The sequence below is a fragment of the Sceloporus occidentalis genome, unplaced genomic scaffold, assembly GCF_023333645.1.
Source record: "Sceloporus occidentalis isolate IW3139 unplaced genomic scaffold, rSceOcc1.0.p SCAF_94, whole genome shotgun sequence".
NCBI lineage: Eukaryota > Metazoa > Chordata > Lepidosauria > Squamata > Phrynosomatidae > Sceloporus > Sceloporus occidentalis.
In genome coordinates, this window is record NW_028317074.1 from 2,172,933 (window position 1) to 2,192,809 (window position 19,877).

General features: G+C 40.5%; 1 protein-coding gene across 1 annotated transcript; it reads right to left on the reverse strand.

Moving 5' to 3' along the window:
• Window positions 1-6,679: 6,679 nt before the first annotated feature.
• On the reverse strand, window positions 6,680-18,060 carry LOC149284384 (putative ATP-dependent RNA helicase DDX17). The gene is made up of 14 exons (XM_089496778.1): window positions 18,026-18,060; window positions 17,914-17,916; window positions 16,642-16,777; window positions 16,456-16,552; window positions 16,233-16,366; window positions 16,012-16,077; window positions 15,600-15,741; window positions 14,575-14,735; window positions 13,857-14,029; window positions 13,040-13,150; window positions 12,898-12,959; window positions 10,863-10,922; window positions 7,404-7,637; window positions 6,680-7,101 (listed from the first exon to the last, which is right to left on the reverse strand). Exons 1-14 carry the CDS (start codon window positions 18,058-18,060, stop codon window positions 6,680-6,682), a joined length of 1,836 nt encoding a protein of 611 aa, XP_089352904.1.
• Window positions 18,061-19,877: the final 1,817 nt, after the last annotated feature.

Here is a 19,877-nt window from a genome sequence, read left to right on the forward strand (position 1 = left end):
CTTGCCCCAGATCTCTGTGTCTGGGGTTTTCATTAGGTATAGCCTATAAATTCTTCCCTTGATGTTAACTTGTCTCTCAGGTTTCTGCCGTTCTGATAACATAAGCTCTCTCATGGCTTTATGGAACAAGAAAGATGGCTTGGTATGGATCAGGTCCGAAAATCTTCTGCTAGAACGGACCAACACTATTATAGCCTCAATTGATCTTGCTTCCACAGTACCGGGGACTGGCATGACGTTCTCTTCTTCTGAGGACCAGAAGTTAAACGAATTTTCTTTTGGGAAGCGATCTTCCTGGTCTGATTTGGAAGTATAGCCTCTCTCCATATCCTGGCGTGTACGTTTTTTTTTTTGTTTTTTTAACTGTGTAGCAGCTTGTAAGCCTTTCACTACTGCCTTGTTAATCCAAGATTTAATTTTTTGGGACGTTGAGGTTTCAAGGCCATTATGGAGTTGCATTATTGGTGCACGCAGAACAGGAGGCTGATTTTAACCTTCTTTTCTTAGGAGGTGAGGATTGTGGTCTGTGGCTAAAGGAACACACGTAACCTATTATGAGCACTCTTGTGGAACAATAGAAAATAAGCAGTATACATGTAAACATTTCAAGTAAAAGTCATTGGCTCACCCAGACCTAGATTGAGATCTCTGAGAATGAGAACTATCCATAGCGCAGATGGGGGAAAGGGAAAAAATCAACTGCAACAGTTGATTGTTGTGCCTTTAAATCTGGAGTAATACAAATACAAATGTAAAAAAGAACACAGCGGTGCATCTGACTAGCCAAGTCTGACAGCTCCAAAACATGTAGTAGTGCTTCTAATGAGGTCCAGGCAGAAGAGAGAACATATTCAGGGTAATAAGGTGCACTTAACTTCCCCCCAGCCACAGTAAACATATGGAGGACACCACAGAAATAAAAGACGTCATGGCTGATATTAGCTTATAGCAGGCTTAGTCCACTTAAAGGTACCATGGAACTGCAGGGGTAGCCCCCAGACAAATCAGGTAATCTGACTGATTGTTGGGGCTCCAGAGGAAAAACGGCTGAACTCCCTCTGGAAGTCCAATCAATAAAGGACTTAGAGAGCCAAAAAAAGAAAACATATATATCCCAGAGACTACTGTCCTGGCTGAAGGACAGGAAAAAAGACTGAGGTATTGCTGTGGGGGAGCCCTTATACCCTAGATGTTAAATTAGATTCTGTCCTACTGGCTTAGGGGAGGTGCTAACCCATATGTAATGTTGCCATGGTTAGCCAGGAAAATAGAATTCTTACCTGGGAAATCCCTTTCCTTGTCCATTTCCAGGTAGTCCAGGTTGCCACTTTACAAATGACTTAAGGGTCTACACATGCCAGTTCAGGATGTTGAAACTGATCTAGTCGAATGAGCTCTTAATTTCAGGGGAGGTTCCAACCCCGCACAGACGTAACATCCAGAAATAGCTTCTCTGATCCAACGGACGATAGAAGCTCTAGACACTTTATTCCCTTTACGAGGACCAGAAAAGGAAACTGGATTTTCTCCCAAGAACTTGTTCTAGCGAGGTAAATCTGAATACATCTACGAAGGTCCAAAGTATGTTGCTGAGAGACGCTATCTTTACCTTCAAGATGGTTGGTTTAAGCCCCTTTTTAAAACCAGTCTGCAGGAAATTAAGCACGGAGTGGATGTCCACAGGAGAGGATAAGTGTACCTCACACCAAGAGAGGAAAATTGTCCAGATTTTTTGATATTTGGAAGAAGTAGCTGGTTTTCTGCTGGCAATCAGGGTTTTTTTAACTGCGGAGGACAGACCTGAAGATTGCAGGATTTTCCTTTCAAAATCAATGCTATAGGTTTTAGATGTTCTGGGTGCGGGTGATAAACAGGTCCTTGCAGAAGTAGATTCTGCCGAACTGGAAGATGAAAAGGCCTGTCGCAGGCCAGCTGGTTTAGAGCTACAAATCAAGCTCTATTTGTATGGGGCAATGAGAATAATTGGAAAGGCACCCTCTCTTATTTTCTTCAAAACCCTTGCAAGAAAAACATTTTTTGTGACAGAGCATCTAGTCCCATTGGATGTCCCTGTGGTGAAAGGGAGAAGAAGGTCTCTACCTGTTGGTTGGTGCATGATGCCATGAGGTCTATTTTGGGAGACCCCCATCCGCTGTAGCAGAGAAAGGAACTGCTGAGTCACGAAGCCTACCCGCTGGGGTAGCTGAAGTGACCGGCTCTACACGAAGTACCCCGCCGGGGGTCCTGCAGAATAAAAATAAGAAATACGGAACCACGTCCCGCTGGTCCCCAGTACCTTCCTGAGCAAGGCAGGAAACTAAACTGGGGAGGTTCCAATTTTCTTATAGGCAAGGGAAATATACTTTATTTTTTATAGTATGTTTTACACACAAGTTTCTGTGTAGGGGTTTTCATTTAAAATATTTTGCTTCAGTAAGTAAATTATATACATCTAGCAATTGACATTTGAAATTCATACTATAAAAGGGCAGTTCCACTTAGATAAAACATTTAGTGAAATCTCATATGCTAAGCAAATAATCCTTCGGTGATGTCTTTTCTTTCCTTACGCTATGGTTTAACTCAGGGGAGGGCCGGCAGCCTAAGTCTAGTCAAGTGGCCCGTTGCACCACCAAATCAGCCCACCATCCATGCCCATCTTCTCCTGATTTTCTAACACATATTAATGTAATTTGATGGGGCCGGGAGTAATCAGAACACTAAAAAAAAAGTAATCATACACGGGATTCCTGAACCCACAATTCAATGCAATTAATCCTTTTCAATAAAATATGCAGATTGAAATAGTGAGAGGAAACGTAAAGGTTTTGTGTTATTTACAAGGGAGGCATCACAGAGAAAATCCACGGCCAATCTCACTGCAGCAACATTCTTGAGAATGGTCTCCCTGGGGGTCTTGGCAGCAATATCCTCCTCGATCTGGGAGAGCCAAATCTTGATTACTCTGGAGACTGAGGCAGAAGCAATATCTGGTTTAAGGACGGCAGCAGAAGCCTCAAAAGATTTCTTTACTGCAGCCTTGGCTTTCTTTTCCATCTGGTCAGAGAAATGAGAGCCATCCTCCAGCGGTAAAGCAGTCTTTCTGGAGACCCTCATAACAGCAGTGTCTACCAGTGGGGTAGCACAGAACTGAGTAAAGTCTTCATCAAAGGGAAACATGCGCTTAACCCTTCTGGACAGGTTAACCCTCCTTTCCGGGTGGTGCCATTCCTGCTTGATAATGTCAGATAGCGCAGGATGAACAGGAAAAGAGGCGGACTGCTTGGAGAAGCTGGTACAAAAGAACGGGTCACTCCTCTGGGTGGAAGACTCCTCCAAATGCATGGCTGACCTAACAGCGGAAATCAAAGTCTCAATCTCGTCTACCGGGAACAAAAATGAGCTCTCCTCCCGGATCTCTCCTTCCTCCGAGGAACGTTCCTCAACCTCTGGATAGTCAAATTCAGAGTCAGAAAACAAAGGCTGATGTCCCAGAAGAGCGGGGTCTTGCGCTGCCGGAAGGTGGTGATAGGCAGGAACAGGAACGGTCTGACGGAAGGCAGAGAAGGTAGACTGAATCTCCTTTTTAAGCCAGGTCAAGAACTCTCTACCCCCAGACGGCTCAGAATCCGCTACAGATCTCAGGCAAGCCGAGCAGAGCTTCTTCCTTGAATCCTGCAAAGCCTTGTGACACCCAGAACATTGGGCATGCTTGGACTTAGTAACAGCTTTCTTAGGCTTGTCCTCAACAGAGGGCGGCTCAGAGTTATCCGGGGCTGACATATCTAAAGATGTAACAGCACCCAGCCAAACAGCAGGAACACACAAAGAAATAAAATCACCTACCTTCATATATACTGAAAAGAGGGTGCTGGAATCAGGCAGTAATCCGCAACAGCGGAGGATTGGCGCCAAAAATTAAAATTTTGAATGAAAACGAGGCTTGAAACGCACTACAGGAAGTGCAAGAGCCCGGACCGGAAGTCGGCGGCCGCCATTATGGACGCAACAGCGGCATTAAGCCCCTGATCCAGTGACCGGCAAGCCTCCCAGGGAGCAAGAGGTGTACCGGTTCTACCCTGGTGACTGCAACAGCAGACCAGGATGAATGGCAGGACGCGGGCGCCACAGCCGGGACGAGGGCGTCACAGCTGCGGACACCGCCGGGACCAAGGCGCCGCAGCCGCGGACACCGCCGGGACCACGGCGCCTCAGCCGCGGACTCTGCAGGGACCACCGATCCGAAGGTACCGGCAGAAAAGCGCTGGGCAGCGCAGCACCAGCCGCCCGGCTTAAGGTGCAGGGTTTCCCCCAGGAAGGGGGCTTAGCCCAGGTAACACGGCTCCACCTGGAGCCGGAGAAAATAACAAAAGGGATGACGAGTCCTCCCTACCTGATGTAGGGCAGGAAAAAACACTGGCGTTAGTAGGAGGGGAGGGGCTTTTAAGTTAAACGTACACAGATTATCCGCTCAACCCATGGGAGGCCCTTTCCATGGTCATTGTTTCCCTGCACCTTCAAATAGTTTTTAAATTGTTCCAGTTAAATCTTGCGTGATGTAATTCAATTAGATTCTGATGTGATGGAGCCCTTTTGTTCTGTTTAATCCTGGTTGTTGTCTTGATGTTTCTGTGTATAAATATGCTGTGTTCTGTTCAATAAACTGTTCTTTCTTGCCGTACTCAATTGAAGGTAGTTGTGTCTACGTATGGGGTACACATGGCAGGGTTCCATGGTGTGAACGCTTACTGGTGCTGGAGGATACATCTGGGTGATCTCTAGGAGCGACTACAGCTCTCCCGGTGCACCCGTTACAGGCATAATCATTCTGGAACAGGAAAGGGTCTTAACCAAACTGATGCCACCAAATTTGAAAACATTGTTTAAAATGTTTGTATGCAATAGCATTACTATTACCCTTGAAAACCAACATGACCATTATCCCTCCTCCACCAAACTCTACAGTAGGCACTATGCATTCTGGTAGGTAGCATTAATTCATCACTCCAGAGATGATCCATTCTACTGCCAATGTTTGTCTACGGAGATGGATCCCTATGTGCCGAATTCAATCAGGACACAGTGAAGAGTAAGTTTAGGTTTAGTTTACCGTTGAGTTTGATAGCAGATCAGTTGTGTTCACCAAGTCAGCCCTCAAATTGAAAGGTGTGTGATGGTAGTGTGTGTTAGTACCTATGTGCAAGTGTGTGTGTGTGTGTGTATTTATGTATATACATACTAAAATTATATATAAGCTTGTCTGGTGTCTGTAGATTAGTGTTTAATAATGCTTCTACATACTCCTAAATTTTAGTAGAAGGGTTTTCCATCACCTTTACCCACCATAACTTACGTAATGGTATTTCTTGGTTACCCCAAGCCTCAAGTATTAAGCCAGTATCACAATCTCATGCTTATGAGTCCCATTAAGGACGAAACAGCTGTCCATGAGTGGTGATCTGGCTATTGCACCTCTTCCCGACTCGTTTAAAGGCTGTTCTGTACAGCGGGCAATTACTTTCAAGGGATCCATGTATAAAGTGGATATAGAGGCAAAAGGTGATAATTGTTAACCTTGTTTGCATGCGCTTACCCAGAATTCCTTATGGTTGTGGCAGCACCATGAGATTTCGGAGGGAACAAGCAGCCTTCTGGCTTGTCTGGTGTCTGTAGATGAGTATTTAATAATGCTTCTATTATATACACATACATACATACATACATAACACATATATATGCATATATTGGTTTCCAGGCCACAGTTTTACCTGTCTCAGGCCAGCATGTGCCAGCCCTCCCCCTGATCCTACCCCTTACAGAGTCAGCAATCCATTAAAGGTCACATTTTCATTTCAGATAATTCATACATTGTTTTAAAGCTCACTTAAAGTTGGAGAAAACAGTAAATTAAGCTCAATTTTAATTTGAAATTCTTTATTCGTATTTACAAAATCAAAATAAGATTGGTACGAAAATTACAATTTCGGAAGGGAGGGAAAACAATGCAGTTGAAGCAATCTTAACTGCAAACCAGGATTCTAATCTATAATCCAAGGGATCATCAAATTAAATTTGTATTTACTTCTTAGACCTGAGTTAGATTAACAAAAGTGTAATTGATTTAAAAAAAAATGTATTCCAGGAAACAAAATCTGGGACACAATGCTGGTTAATGTATCATAAATAGAATACGCTAGCTGGGCTTGGCACAGGTTTCTAGCAGCCCAGAGAAAAGTACTACCTTTTGGTTCTTTTATGAACAGTAACTGGGAGCGGATTAGTAGACAAGAAAATACTTGGAACACAAATGAAGAATACTGACCATACATGGGTAGAAAAGCTATTAAAAAGCAGAAACGAAAATCTGTATGGTATGAATATTACCTACCTGTTAATTCGTTCAAAATCTTAAAAAAATAAAAAAAAATTATATATATATATATATATATATTTTAGTTATATGGAAATTTATATACACAAAAACCAAAGACACACTTCTGCCTTTGGATAGATGAATTAATCTACCAGCTGTTTGCCACTGCCAACAGAAAATTAAGTTCCCCTGAACTTAACTTCAGCCCAACTTCATATTTTAGAAAATGGAATAATGGAACACAGGTAAAAAAGTTTCATAAAACTAAAACCAGGTCAAAATTATAAAGTTAGCCCAGAGGAAAGCTTACTTGCGAGAAGGAGGGGGTGGGGGTGGGGGTGGGGGTGGGGGATACTGGTAGGTGGGAGCCTGATTCATATAGTTCAGCAAGCTAGAAGTTGCAGGTGGAGCGAACTGCTGGGACATTAGGGGCTGTGGTGCTTGGCCGTATGCAGCAGCACCATAGCTGCCCCCTGTCGCTGCCGTAAAGACGCCCTGCCCATAGCCATACTGATTAGGTTGAAAATTTGTGCTCTGTGCCACATAAGAGTAATTCTGCCTGCCCTGGTCTCTACCAGCCCCATTGTTTGGCATTCCGTTATCACGGCTGTTGCTTCTCCCATCATGACGGCCACCATCTTTGCCGCGCATTCTTCTATCACACTCTTCTTGATACATCATGTTAGGATTGTTGTTTGTAGGGATGCTTCGGTACCTAGAGCGGCCACCTACATGAGAGGTACAAAACAGAAGAATTTGTATGGATTTAAACCAATGTGAAGAAAATGTCTAAATCCACCCTCTCACACATTCAATAGCCATACCATTCAGCCGCCACCACCACATATTGCATGCAAATAAGTTATTCTTCACTGCTTTTCGGATATTATCCAAGAGCAAACGCGTGACAATTTGGTGACAAAGTTAAAATAATGGCATTTTCAAATCTGGCTTTAGGATTAAAGGCTTGTTACAATATCCCAACAAATCAGGTTTCATACAATGTCCATGCAAAATTAACTCTACGTACCTCCACCACCACCACGGCCATGGTCCACTAGCTGCATAAGCTTGGGGTTGATGGTTTGGTTAGCTTCCTCTAGTACTTTTACCAACTCACGGGCTTGTTTGAGGTTTCCAGGAGTAAAGAACGTGTAGGCAGTGCCCTTGTTTGTGCTACGGGCTGTGCGTCCAATGCGATGAACGTAGTCCTCAGAACTGTTTGGGTAGTCATAGTTTATGACGAACTTCACATCTTCCACATCTGAAGTTTTATCAAGAAAATTGACGTGTCGTAAACAAACACGTCAGGAGAGTGAAAGGTAGAAACAAATCAGATAAATGTGCAATAAGAAAAAAAATCATTCAAATTTTACTTCATTACACTCCTAACATACTTTATCTACACTTCCTTAATAAGTTTTGGTATGTAGCTATAAAATCTTAGTTGCTATTCAAATGCCGTTTTAGGCAACTATGTATAAGAAATATTTGGTGGTATTTTTTGTAGAACGATATTAAAGAATCCAGGCAGCATTTCAGATATATGTATATAGATAGATAAAATGGGCCTGTTGAGATTTCATAGTCATTACATCCATAACAGGGAACTCAAAGGTCACAAACATTTGTGTTGCTTGGTGCCTTATATGCCTTTTCTTCTTCCTAAAGCTGCTTCCCCTAAGTGAATGTGTTTTTTTTGCTCCAGTTGTTTAATTACATCTTTAATTACCAATATTCACAATATGTTTTAGCATCTAAAGACTTAAAAAACCTATTGCAGCAAGTATGTAGAATACACTGAATGTGTTACTCTACAGTCTTCATTATGCCCCAGAATTGTTAAGACTTATTTTGATAAAATAAAGATACCAGTGTCCTATGCTGAAGGAACAAAAACTGTTTTGAATTATAAACCACGAGGCCAAAGTACAATTACACAAAACACAAAATTTACTTTTAAAGAGTAATCCTTCAACTTCCAAAAATCAGTGATCTAAATGTGGATTATAGTCTTTAGCATTTTGTCTGACCAAAGTGTAGTTAAATCTCCAGTTTAATGATATTAATGTCCTGTGTAATCTGCACGTTGACTATAAGATTTCCTATAAAATAAGATTAAAGAACTTAATGGGATTTTTTCCTCAGGAGGCTGTTGTCCGGACCGATGCACACTCCTTCCGCGAGGTGGGGAATCTGCTTGCGCCAACCCCGTCTTTTTTTGGCACTTGGTGGAGTCACTGCCCACATCCTTGGAAACGGGACCACCGGAGCGGGGAGCATGCATCAATGGTCCAGGCGCAGCAAGAGGTCCCAGTACATGCACTGAATCTGCTAGATGCTTCTGTGGGGCAGCCAATTTCCCCCATGTCCAAGTGTGTTGCCAGGTGGCAGCGTACAACCTGTTAATAGGTGAAGAGAAAACCCACACTCCAACACTCACCATCTGACGTCAAGGTTTTAAATAATAACGATACAGTAGTGGGAGACCTAGCTGTACAAGATGGGCAAATGTAATCTAACAACACGGGGCCCAAGTAAAAATGGGTGTCTGTTTCTTATTACAGGAAGGTCGCTTATATGCAGGTTACCTTGATGTGGAAAATTTACAAAGGGGGATTTAAAAGGTTATATCCAGGTAACCATCAGTATAATATACATCATTTTTGAGAGGTTTAGTAGGGTAAAGTGGCTCGACTAACAGGAAGTTCATAATTAGCGGCAGCCATGTTGAGGAGTATAGTGTCAGTAGGATATAGCAGGTTTCACTGGTGCTCACATTCGTATGGTCTCCATAACAGAACAGGTAATGACACAGAATACCGCCTTCAAAACCCTGATAGGCAGGGAGAAAGAATGGGGTATACATTTGGAAATGGAGGAGGTAGCCACATGAGTCTGATGAGAAGCAGCAGAAAAGGCTATTCTGCTTCGTCAGCCAAGAAACTTCCCAAAGTCTTCCATGGCTTGGGACTTTCCCACAGCTGCTCAGCAGATGGTCTAGAGGAAAGCACCAGGGAGATCTCCCTTCTAGAAAGGTGGTCCTTCTATTGCTCAAGGCTGGGCAACGTCAAACCCAAACCCAGCAGCCATAGGGGAGGGGCGTAGTTCGGTATACAGGCGGAATGCCCACATTTTGTACCCCAATGTAGAGTGGGGGACTTTAGGAGCTTGGAGTTGCAGACCCAAAAACTGCCTCTTCAGTACAAGACCTTCACGAGGGAAGAGTGTAAGAAGCCAGCGCCCTTTATGGGGGCAGCTTCCAGCGTTCATCCCCCTCTATTTTCGACAGGCCACTGGCCCTGTACTGAGAGAGATCTGCAGCTTCTGTCAAAAACAAACAAAAAAGATAAAATTTTAATATTGCAAATTAATTTGAAAAGAAAAAATTCCTACAGTGAGCAGAGAAATGTAACAGGAACTTACCTGTCTGTTACCTAGCACCTATAATTAAGTAAATGTCATGCACTAACTTACAGCACATTTCTTTTAATCTATCACATACTGCAGGCTCTGTCTACTTACTGTTTGTCTCTAATGTACTCTTATGTACGTAGTTACTAACCACTAGTGAACCACCTTTCCATTGGGGAGAAGGAGACCAGGAAGTGTTTGATAAGTTCTAAAATCAGGAGAACCTTGTAGATAAATCACTTGTGAACTTGCACCGGGTAAACCCTACAATTTCTCAGGAATAAATTGGGCAATCTATATACAGCCAACCAACGCCACATCCTCCAAAAGAAGAGCAAAGATGGTGGAAGAATTATGAGTAACAAGAAACAGACTGAAGGACTTTCAGTGATCACACTAAACGCACAACATATCAGGACAGCATTTGCCATCGTGCAGAATATATCAAGGGAGGTAAAATAGGATAACAGCATTGAAAAAAAAAACATTTTTTCAGGTAAATTTAAATAGTACCTAATATAGTGCAGTACTACAAACATTTGATCTGTTCAGTAGGTAAATGCAACTATCCAAAGGAGATAATTAAAGGAGTATCCAAAATAAATGAATACCTTGTTTTCCCATAGCATTAAAAAAATCTTATATGGGTGCTCTAAAAAGTAGTAATATTATACTATTACATTATAGGATACTAAAAATGCATGTCTCCTGAAATGTGTGCGACTCCTGGGTTCTTCAGCAACATTTAAAAGAGCAGAAAAATCTACTATAAACTACATATGACGTAACCAATGCTAAACATCACCTTTCATTATCAGATCAAATTAATGGGATTAATGACTGTTGGGCATTCTGGTGAAAATACAGAAATATAAATTACATTGCTTACTTTTACATAAGTACTTAAATATCACACTTGCACTAATGGACCTGAGAGGCAGAAAGGTTGTTGCTTACAAGCGTTTGGTATGAAAAAAAAACCCCTTACAGTAAGGATTAGGTTATTGAAAATATTTATATACGACTTGCTAAGGAAACAAATGTAATGATAATTTTAGTCGCTAAAGTTACGAACCTAAACCCCGAGATGCAACATCTGTAGCAATGAGAATAGGAGCCTTTCCAGTGCGGAACTCTGTTGAGAAAAGAAAAAAAAAATCTCCAAATTAGGTTTACACTAAGGGAAAAAAAAAAAAGGTTATTCAAACACTCCAAAGTAGACTCCTTTGCATAGAGAACCCATTTTCATTCATACACCAAGGTATGAATATTGAAGTCAAAAGGAAGAAAATAAATGAATCAAGTATCTGTTACTAAAACTTAAATTAACCCCTTCAGGACCAGGTTTATTGCACCATGTTTGCACTAAAGGACCAGAGCTGTTTTGTGCTTTTGCTATGACTTTATGCAACTCTGATTACCTACTACCTCATTTAGTGCACCCCCACACATTATATTTTTTTTTCTTCAGCACAAGTAGGGCTTTCTTTTGAAATAATTATATAAACCATCATTTAGTATGAAAAATATCTAAAACTGTGTGGAAAATTAGCAAAAAAAGGAAATATTTTCCGTTTCACCTATAAAAACGATATATAAACAGCGAAAACGGGGAAAAAAATCCAAAAGTGTATTTAGGGATTTGTCCTGTTTTTGGAAACTCCACATATGCCTAGTATTTACATTTATTTTGGGACAGGGTTTAATATGAATGACGCGCATCGCTGTTTCTAAACAAGATTTTTAAAAAATGTGGTATGCTGGAAGATATGCCCCAATAGCAGGAAAAAAAAAAAAAGAAAAACTGCTAAACAAAAGTATATATTTTTTGAAAGTTGACACTTGATTTAACCATTTCAGTGCCAGTCTGTCCTAAACATTGCAGTTAAGAACAGATATATATATATTTTTCACAAACCCATTCTATTCACAGTATTTCAGTATTTTTCCCCCTGGGTACGTAAAATTACTGAAACAACTTGTGATTTGTACTCAGTAATTATAAGCATGGGTAGGGCATGTCTCTGTCACTGCAGGTTCAAAATTGGAACACGCGCATTACAGTTTTCAAACATGGAATTTTTTTCAGATCAGTTTGTTGGGTCCTGGTCTCATTTGAGACACAGTAGAGGTCCCATATTTCATTTTAAAAATATATATTTCCAAACACTATACAGCTCAGGAAATCTAGTTAGGACCATATTGGCCTGTACCATGCAACTAATTCTGTGCCGGCGCCTTCCAAAGTTAGTCTAACAAAAAAAAAAAAACTAAAAAAAAAATACATTTTTTGCATCCACTATGCAGTTTCACCAGGATTATTTTTCTGAGTAGATATGTGAAAGAATAAAATAGGTCTTGATTTGTGTTCAGTAACCCCTTGAGTACATCACATGGGCATTTCAATTTTTAAACTTTTTTGAAAAAAAATTCTTATCAGATCACTTGTGACACGTTTAGGCCACCGATATTGATCAGGGAGACCGATCAATAATCAGTGACTTAAAATGTCACTGACAAGCGATGAGGTAATTTTTTTTTTTTAATATATAATTTATGGGGGTTTTTTCATTATTACCCTAGATGACCCCTCTTCTCTTTCTAGGGCAGGGTCATCCAGGGGCTGCCATAATGATTAAAACACTCCTATTGGCCAGAAGTGATCTGATCATCATCAGCCCTCTTTTGATTGGTTCTGCAGCAATTTTTTTTACTAAACTCGCAACAATTGACCTGGAAGCACTTTTTTTTTTTTTTTTTTTTAACTCTTTCAATGCTGATGCTGGAGCACAGCATTGACACACAAGCTTGTTGGGACAGATATTAACCTCTGCAATGGTGTCCCACAATCACATCATTGAATGGGTAAACACATGTGGAGACCAAAGAACCCTTTCTCCCTGTCCCTGTAGCTGCCTTTGGCACACCGGTGATTGCAGGGAGGAGTCTCTGATCTTTTTGGATGATGTACCTGGTACGTCCCGTCCACAGGTATCATGTGACCAGGAAGTAACAGGTATGTCCAGGCCACGAAAGGGGTTAAACTAAGCAAGTAGCAACAATGTGGCATTTAGATATGACTCACAACTTGTGTCTCTAACTTAACTTACCATTTAAAACCCAGTCACGCTCCTGCTGGCTCTTGTCGCCATGGATGCACATTGCAGGCCACCTTGATTAAGAAATAAGAATCATTAGATTTTGCAAGACCAATGAAGAGTGTGGAGTGAAGTAAATGCCAGTTCTACTCACCCATCACGTCTCATTCTGCGGGTCAAATCATCACAGCGACGTTTTGTTTCCACAAAGATAATAGTTTTATTCTCTTTTTCTGCCATTATTTCTTCCATAAGTTGGATCAGCCTAATGAAGAGATTTAATATATAAAATTAGGACATGCATTCTTCAATTACTGCAATTGGAAACCAGGAAGCTTTAGTAATCGCAGGTACGCTAGCAAACATTAACGTTCAAATGTAATTGCAATGCTCCATTTGACTTGAATGGACCATGGGCACGTGGAGTTAGCATACAAAGGTACGCTACCTGTTTTGAATAGCAGAAGTGAGAGTGTCTCCTCTAACAAACATTAAAGTTATCCACTGATTTACATGCACTTAAATGAACAGAAGACCACATAAGACATTTAAGATGAAAAAGGGGATGAAATCCACCTTTAACTGTAAACATAATGCTTTCCTCTTCAAAGGAAGTAATGAGTACAATTGAAACAAGTTTCATTGTAAGATGAGATAATTTATATTATGTTTCTCCTTTTCTTCCCTTGGATCTCCCCTGTATTGTTTAGACTGATCAGCAAAGCTTTATAGCCTTGAATTACTAATCCCAATGCGTGTGCTCAGCCAGCAGGGGGAGCAACCCGAGATCCCAGCAGGCTGCCAGCGAAAACCACAGCATGCACAAATGCATCCTAAAGGTAACCTTGGTACACCTATTGAGGACGAACCCATAATGACAAGGATGGGGTTAATGATTTTAGATGCTTTTATTTTCTTCTAGTATACTGAGTTTTACATATTTATTTTTTTAATTGCTGTTGAGCACCTACTTGTGATCTTTCTCACTTTCCTGGCACACATCAACGATCTGAAGAATGTTGTGATTAGCAGAAAGCTCTAAATTCCCCACGTTAATCTGGACATAATCTCGCAGGAAGTCTTCTGCTAACTGACGGACTTCTTTTGGCCATGTAGCGCTCCACATGAGCGTTTGTCTGTCCGGCTGTAAATTAAGCAAAATGTAAGTGAATGAAGTGCACTTGAAAGTGAAAATATAACCATGTTTAGTCAATACACTAAATCCCTAAGAAGATGTAACCATTTGATATCAGAACTCATAACTAATTGTTATGCACGAGAATATCTGAATATTGTATATTATAACTTCTCAAATATACATAGTACTAGGAAAAAGACTACCTAAAAGATTTGCAGTTAAGTCTATCCAACAAAATAATCCCTACAATACTCTTGGTAGAGTCACATAATTCAATGTGTGTAGTGCTTTTATCGATAGAACACACAATGGTGGTTGCATTTCCAGACAGATAAAAATCCACCTGGCAGAACACGTAAAGGAAATATTTTAAATAAACCTTTTTTAATGCAAAAAAGTTATCCTCCCCTGTAATGTAAAGTAAAGTCAAGACACAGAGTTTGCAATGTAGTAACTTATGTGCGGAGTCTTCTGCGTAGAAGCAGCTGTGGTGAACACTACAGGTAAAATGTAAATATAAAAGAAAAAAAATAAGGATAAAAATATCACACCCTGATTTGGTCAACAATCTTGCGGATTTGAGGCTCAAAACCCATGTCAAGCATTCGGTCAGCTTCATCTAGCACCAAGTATGTACAGCGCCTCAGATTGGTCTTCCCTGCCTCAAGAAAGTCAATAAGTCTTCCTGGAGTTGCAATGCATATTTCTACACCTTTAAGTGTTAAAGAAAAAAAAATACTGAAGGAAACGTGTTAACATAAGCAATACATTAAAAAAACATTATTTATAAAACTATATATTTTAGAAGTGTTACATGGCGCTTTCATAGTTAAAACAAAGTTATGTGCATCCAACATAAACCGAATTTGCATTTGTCCCCATCTTCCTGAAACGACAAAAAAAAAAAAAAAAAATTCCTACTGCTGACCATAAATAAGAGGGAAACTGGCTTTACATGTACTAGAGGCCTGCACTGGACTGATTTTTTTAATCCTGCTCCTGCTGATTTTGTGTCCAATCCTGTCCGCTCCCGCAATGTGTGTGTTCCGCCCCCGCAACGTTCCAATCCCGCCCGCACCTGCCACATATGTGGTCAATCCCGCCCGCACCTGCCACATATGTGGTCAACCCCGCCCAGGCCCTTACCTGATCTGCAGATTTCCCGTGCAATCCCGCAAGGCTGCCTTCGCGTTGCTCCCTCACAGCGTCTCTTCTCTTGTTCCGCCCAAGAGAGCAGCACAAAGGTAGCCTTACAGGACTGCACAGGATTACCGGGACCCGCAGGTACAGTGTCTGACCGCCCGCAACACCAGCGAGACCTCCCGCAAGTTTTTTGGCCGGCCCCGCGTCCCAATGCAGTCCTCTAACATGTACTACCAACGTCAGCCATCAGTTTATTTATTAGATCAGTGCATCAGTCAAAAGTAGGGTTAAGTACAATTAAGAACTAACCCACTGTGGTAAGTGGACTTGTTTAATGGGTTTATAATGGTTGGTAAACTGTTTACATTTTTTCCAAGTACAGTTAATAAGTTGTTTCAGAATAAAAGTTAAAAAAAAAAAAAAAAAATCATACCTCTCTCCAAATCACGTATTTGTGGACCCTTAGGAGCTCCTCCGTAAATACAGGTACTTTTTAAACGAGATGATTTTCCATAATCATCTGCCACTTGTTGCACTTGCTGAGCCAGCTCTCTAGTTGGAGCCAGAACTAGACACTGTAAAGCAGTATGAGATTGATTTCAGTTGGTACATCCAAGAACAGGTCTGACGTATTTTAGCATACAATATTAAGATCTGGTATCACATTAAATAAATACTAAAAAAGACAATTCTCAACTAGTTTCTTAGAAAGAACCTTACCATCGCTTAATGCTTCTACACATTATTTGCACTTTGATAATAAGAAACAATGCCAACATGTTACCTTATGCTAATTATATACAAGTATTTAAAAAAAAAACAAAAAAACAAACGGACAAACTTACAATTGGTCCATCCCCACGCTCCAGGTAAGGCTGATGGTTGATGTGTACCATGGCAGGCAGAAGATACTTAAATAAGAAGTAGAAAATATATTTTGTAAAACTAAAACATATTAGTGTTTGTCAAGTAATAAACTTTACTTTATATATAATGAAAAGGAAAGAGACAGATTTATGTATTAAAAGTTAGCTTAAAGGACACTTCATTTAAAATGGTTATTTACCGCCAAAGTCTTTCCAGATCCAGTCTGGGCAATGCCCACCATATCCCGACCACTGAGAGCAAGAGGAAATCCCTGACACTGAATGGGGGTAGGTTCCTTAAAACGTTGATCCATTAGAACATCCATAACATACTCTGTTTAAAAAGATATATATAAATAAATGGGTTTTTTAGGTGGATTTACACTGAAAGTATATTTGATTTATGTAATTAAAGCAACTCACGTGGAAAACTAGCTTGAGCAAAAGTATAAACAGGTTTGGGGCAATTTGCTCCTCGTACTGTAATTTCCTTCTTCCTGCACAGCTCCTCTACCTCATGCTACAAATAGCATAACAAGAAAAAAAATCAGTGTGCTAATTTACATAAGAGGCATTTGTATTCTTTACTACAACCTAAAAGATTCTTACTGGAGTCATGCGTGCTACTTCTGGGTGTTCTGTATAGAAGTTCTTTTCAAATTTTGGAAGTTCATTTAAATCCCATCTTTTTTTGCGGAGACGCTCTCCTGGATTGCCAAACTTCGGGAAACGGGAGCCACCAGGGCTGAAGCCACGAGAACAAAAAAAACCAAAAAACAAAAGAACAAAAAAAATTGAAATCGAAAATCAACCTGTCAATTAGAATTCCACTACACCTGAATGAGTATACATGAATGGGGGAATGAATTTTTGTGATTCCAGCATAAACCAACTGCCTGGGCATTATAGGAGTTTAATTTCAGTTATTAATTTATTTATTTTTTATTATTTTTTTTAATATATAAAACTGCTGTTTGAGTTTATTTTTTTGTCAGATTTCAGTGTGTTACTTATATTTAATAAAAGTGTGTTTTTTGTTCTTCTCTAAATGGGGAGGGTGATTTTCGGTTTTGGCCAAGTGCATCCTGAATTTTCAGTTTCGGTCCAGAATTTGCATTTCGGTGCATCCCTATAATATAGATGTGTAATGCTACATAAACGGCAGCCTGGGACTGAATTCATTGACTGGAGAGTAGTGGCTTGAATTCTGAATCATTATCCAACCCAAAAGGTTTCCTCTGTGAAGAGTGGAAGACATTAGGCCTGGCTCTGAATAGTTTGGCCAGTAGAGCTCCCACAGCACGTTCCTCCTATAAGCCACTCCCAGTATACCTCATAGTTAAATTCACAGCTGGCAGTCTCACTACATGTTGTAAACAATACAGTACTGAAGCCAGACAGGGAATGACATAAGGCCATATAAGTGCTGGTAATCATTTTCCATATATTACCTTTATTTTCCTGCCGCCCGTGGGTAGAAAAATATAAATATTAATCAAGGGTTGTGTGGCAACTGCCGATCTATTGTACGTTAACCCCTTAAGAACCAGTGATGCAAGCGACAAAGCCTAGGCTACATGCTTGCCTTCACTCTTTTACAAGGTAATTAAATAAAGTGTAAGCTCATGAGCATTATTACTAGGGATTTTAACAGAAGTTATACAGCGCTGTTGAATACAGGTTATTATTAATAAATTCCATTTACTTTCGCTGCCCTTAAACAAAACCTGCCATTATTATATTTACCAAACAACAGAATCGGATTTTTGTATTTGAGTGTTAAATAACAGACCGATCAAAAAACCGCATCAGGGCATATTTCTCATGACGTCAATACTGGAACAAAGTGACAAATGGGCAACAAATACGAGCAAAATTAACCCACTGGTTTACATTCAGATCGCGCAACATCCACCACTTTCTTCACTTCGGAATTTAGCCCAGGAACACCCAGAAACGTCGCTTTTATCTATATAAACAGTCATTTTCTCACCCGCCTCGGTCGCGATCCATAAAACTTCCCCTCATATTGCGGCAGCGAAGTAACAGATGATCCAGAAAACGAAAACCAGAACAAATTGGAATTTAATAAATCTTCCTTCGGTATTTCGAGAGTTTCTCCAGAAAAAACTGTAAATGGCTAATTTCAATAAATAAACACCTGAAAATAAATATCTATTTCAATGCAAAACAGCACCTAACTACGCCAGAGATTCGACACAAAATGGCCGACAGCTCTCTGGCTTCAACTAGATAACGTGAAATGGAGTTTTACGCTGTTTTTGCAGCGTAACAGCTTTCTACTTTAACGACAGTGCCACATAACAAAAGCGTAAATTTATTGAGGAATAGCGACCTGCCCCCAAAATGATGCACCTCCAAGTACTATTTCGGTCGATGGGCGTGGCTTTAAGTATCCAATCATGGGCAGCAGATTGTATCGGCGCAGTGTTTTTTTTTACTTTGTTTATGCGTAAACATTACAGGTATTGTTTGAATCCATAGGTTATAGTACATTAACCCCTTAATGACAAGACCGTCTCTTACTCGTAGTACACTTTGGGACAATGGCTTTTTTTAAACATTTTTCAGTGTTGCTGTTGCTCCCACACATATTATATATTGTTTTTTCAGGACAAACAGGGCTTTCTTTAGATACCATTATTTTTATCATTTCATCTAATTTACTATAAAAAAAAAATGATAAAATATGGTGATTTTTTGTTAAAAAATTACCTTTTCTCACTTTTTAAAAAAAATACTTTTACTAATCTGCAAAAACTAATGAAAAAACCTGGTAAATAGATTCTACTATTTGTCCTGAGTTTAGAAATGCCCAATGTTTTTATGTTTTTTTTTGCTTTTTTTCTGCACGTTATGGGACAATAAGTACCAGTAGCCTTTTGCTATTTCAAAACCATTTTTTCCCCAAAGCTGGTCATTCTGCCCCATGTGCTATTTCAGGTATCTTTGAAGCCGGCCAATGCAATTTACCCCATCAAACCATATATTTTTAATAACTAGACACCCCAAGGGTTTTCAAATGCTGGTATTGTAACCATTTCCATGCACTAATTTTAGCACCAGCCTTTGTCAAACTTTGTAGTAGTCATTTTTTGTTTTGTTTTTTTCACACACGTATTTCAGGTATGAATTTACCGCTCCTGGTATATGTCCCTGTCAAACAACACCCCAATATGTGTTCAACATCTCCTGAGGGCAGTGATACCCCACATGCACAGGTTTGTTGGGTTATTTGGGAGGTAAAAGGCCACCTTTGTGAGGTGTGTATTTTTTCGCCATTTAGACATCTGGTCAGTCTGTGCCCGCCAACCTGCAGGAGGAGCTCAAGAGTTCTCAAGAGGATCTGGATAGACCCTCTGTGAACTCATTAATTTTTCTATTGATGACGCCATCTTGTGAATGGCAACGTCATTTACATGGTGTCACTTGTGGTTGCTCTTTGGAGCAATTACAAGGCTATCGGGGTAGGGGGGTTGTGTTGCTACATGCCTCAATATCGATATTGAGGCATGTCAGCAACACCATTTATGCTGAGCCAGGGCCGGCCTTAGGGGTGTGCGGCCGCCCGGGACTTTTCTTTTTTGCAGGTGCGCCGAGCGGTCGCTCGTGAAGTTTTCAGCAACCGCTCGATGCCCTTCACTCTCTGTGACTCTGTCGCGGTGCCGGCTTTGAACCGCGGCAGAGGGGGAAGATGGACGCCTCCCGCTCCCACCGCAGAACTCTGGCAACAAAGTAAGTAAGGATAATGAGAAGTATGAAGAGGGGGTAGATAGTGAGAAGGGGCAGAGGGGGGAAGGCAGTGAGAAGGGGGAGGGTAGGCA

Excerpts from the sequence above, each read along its gene's own strand:
- LOC149284384 (XM_089496778.1), bottom strand. The coding sequence starts at position 18,060 with ATGAGGGGAAGTTTTATGGATCGCGACCGAGGCGG. Across the intron at positions 14,030-14,574 it reads AGATTGTTGACCAAATCAGG|CCGGACAGACAAACGCTCAT; the intron begins GTGTGATATTTT and ends CTTAATTTACAG. Across the intron at positions 12,960-13,039 it reads CGCAGAATGAGACGTGATGG|GTGGCCTGCAATGTGCATCC; the intron begins GTGAGTAGAACT and ends TTCTTAATCAAG.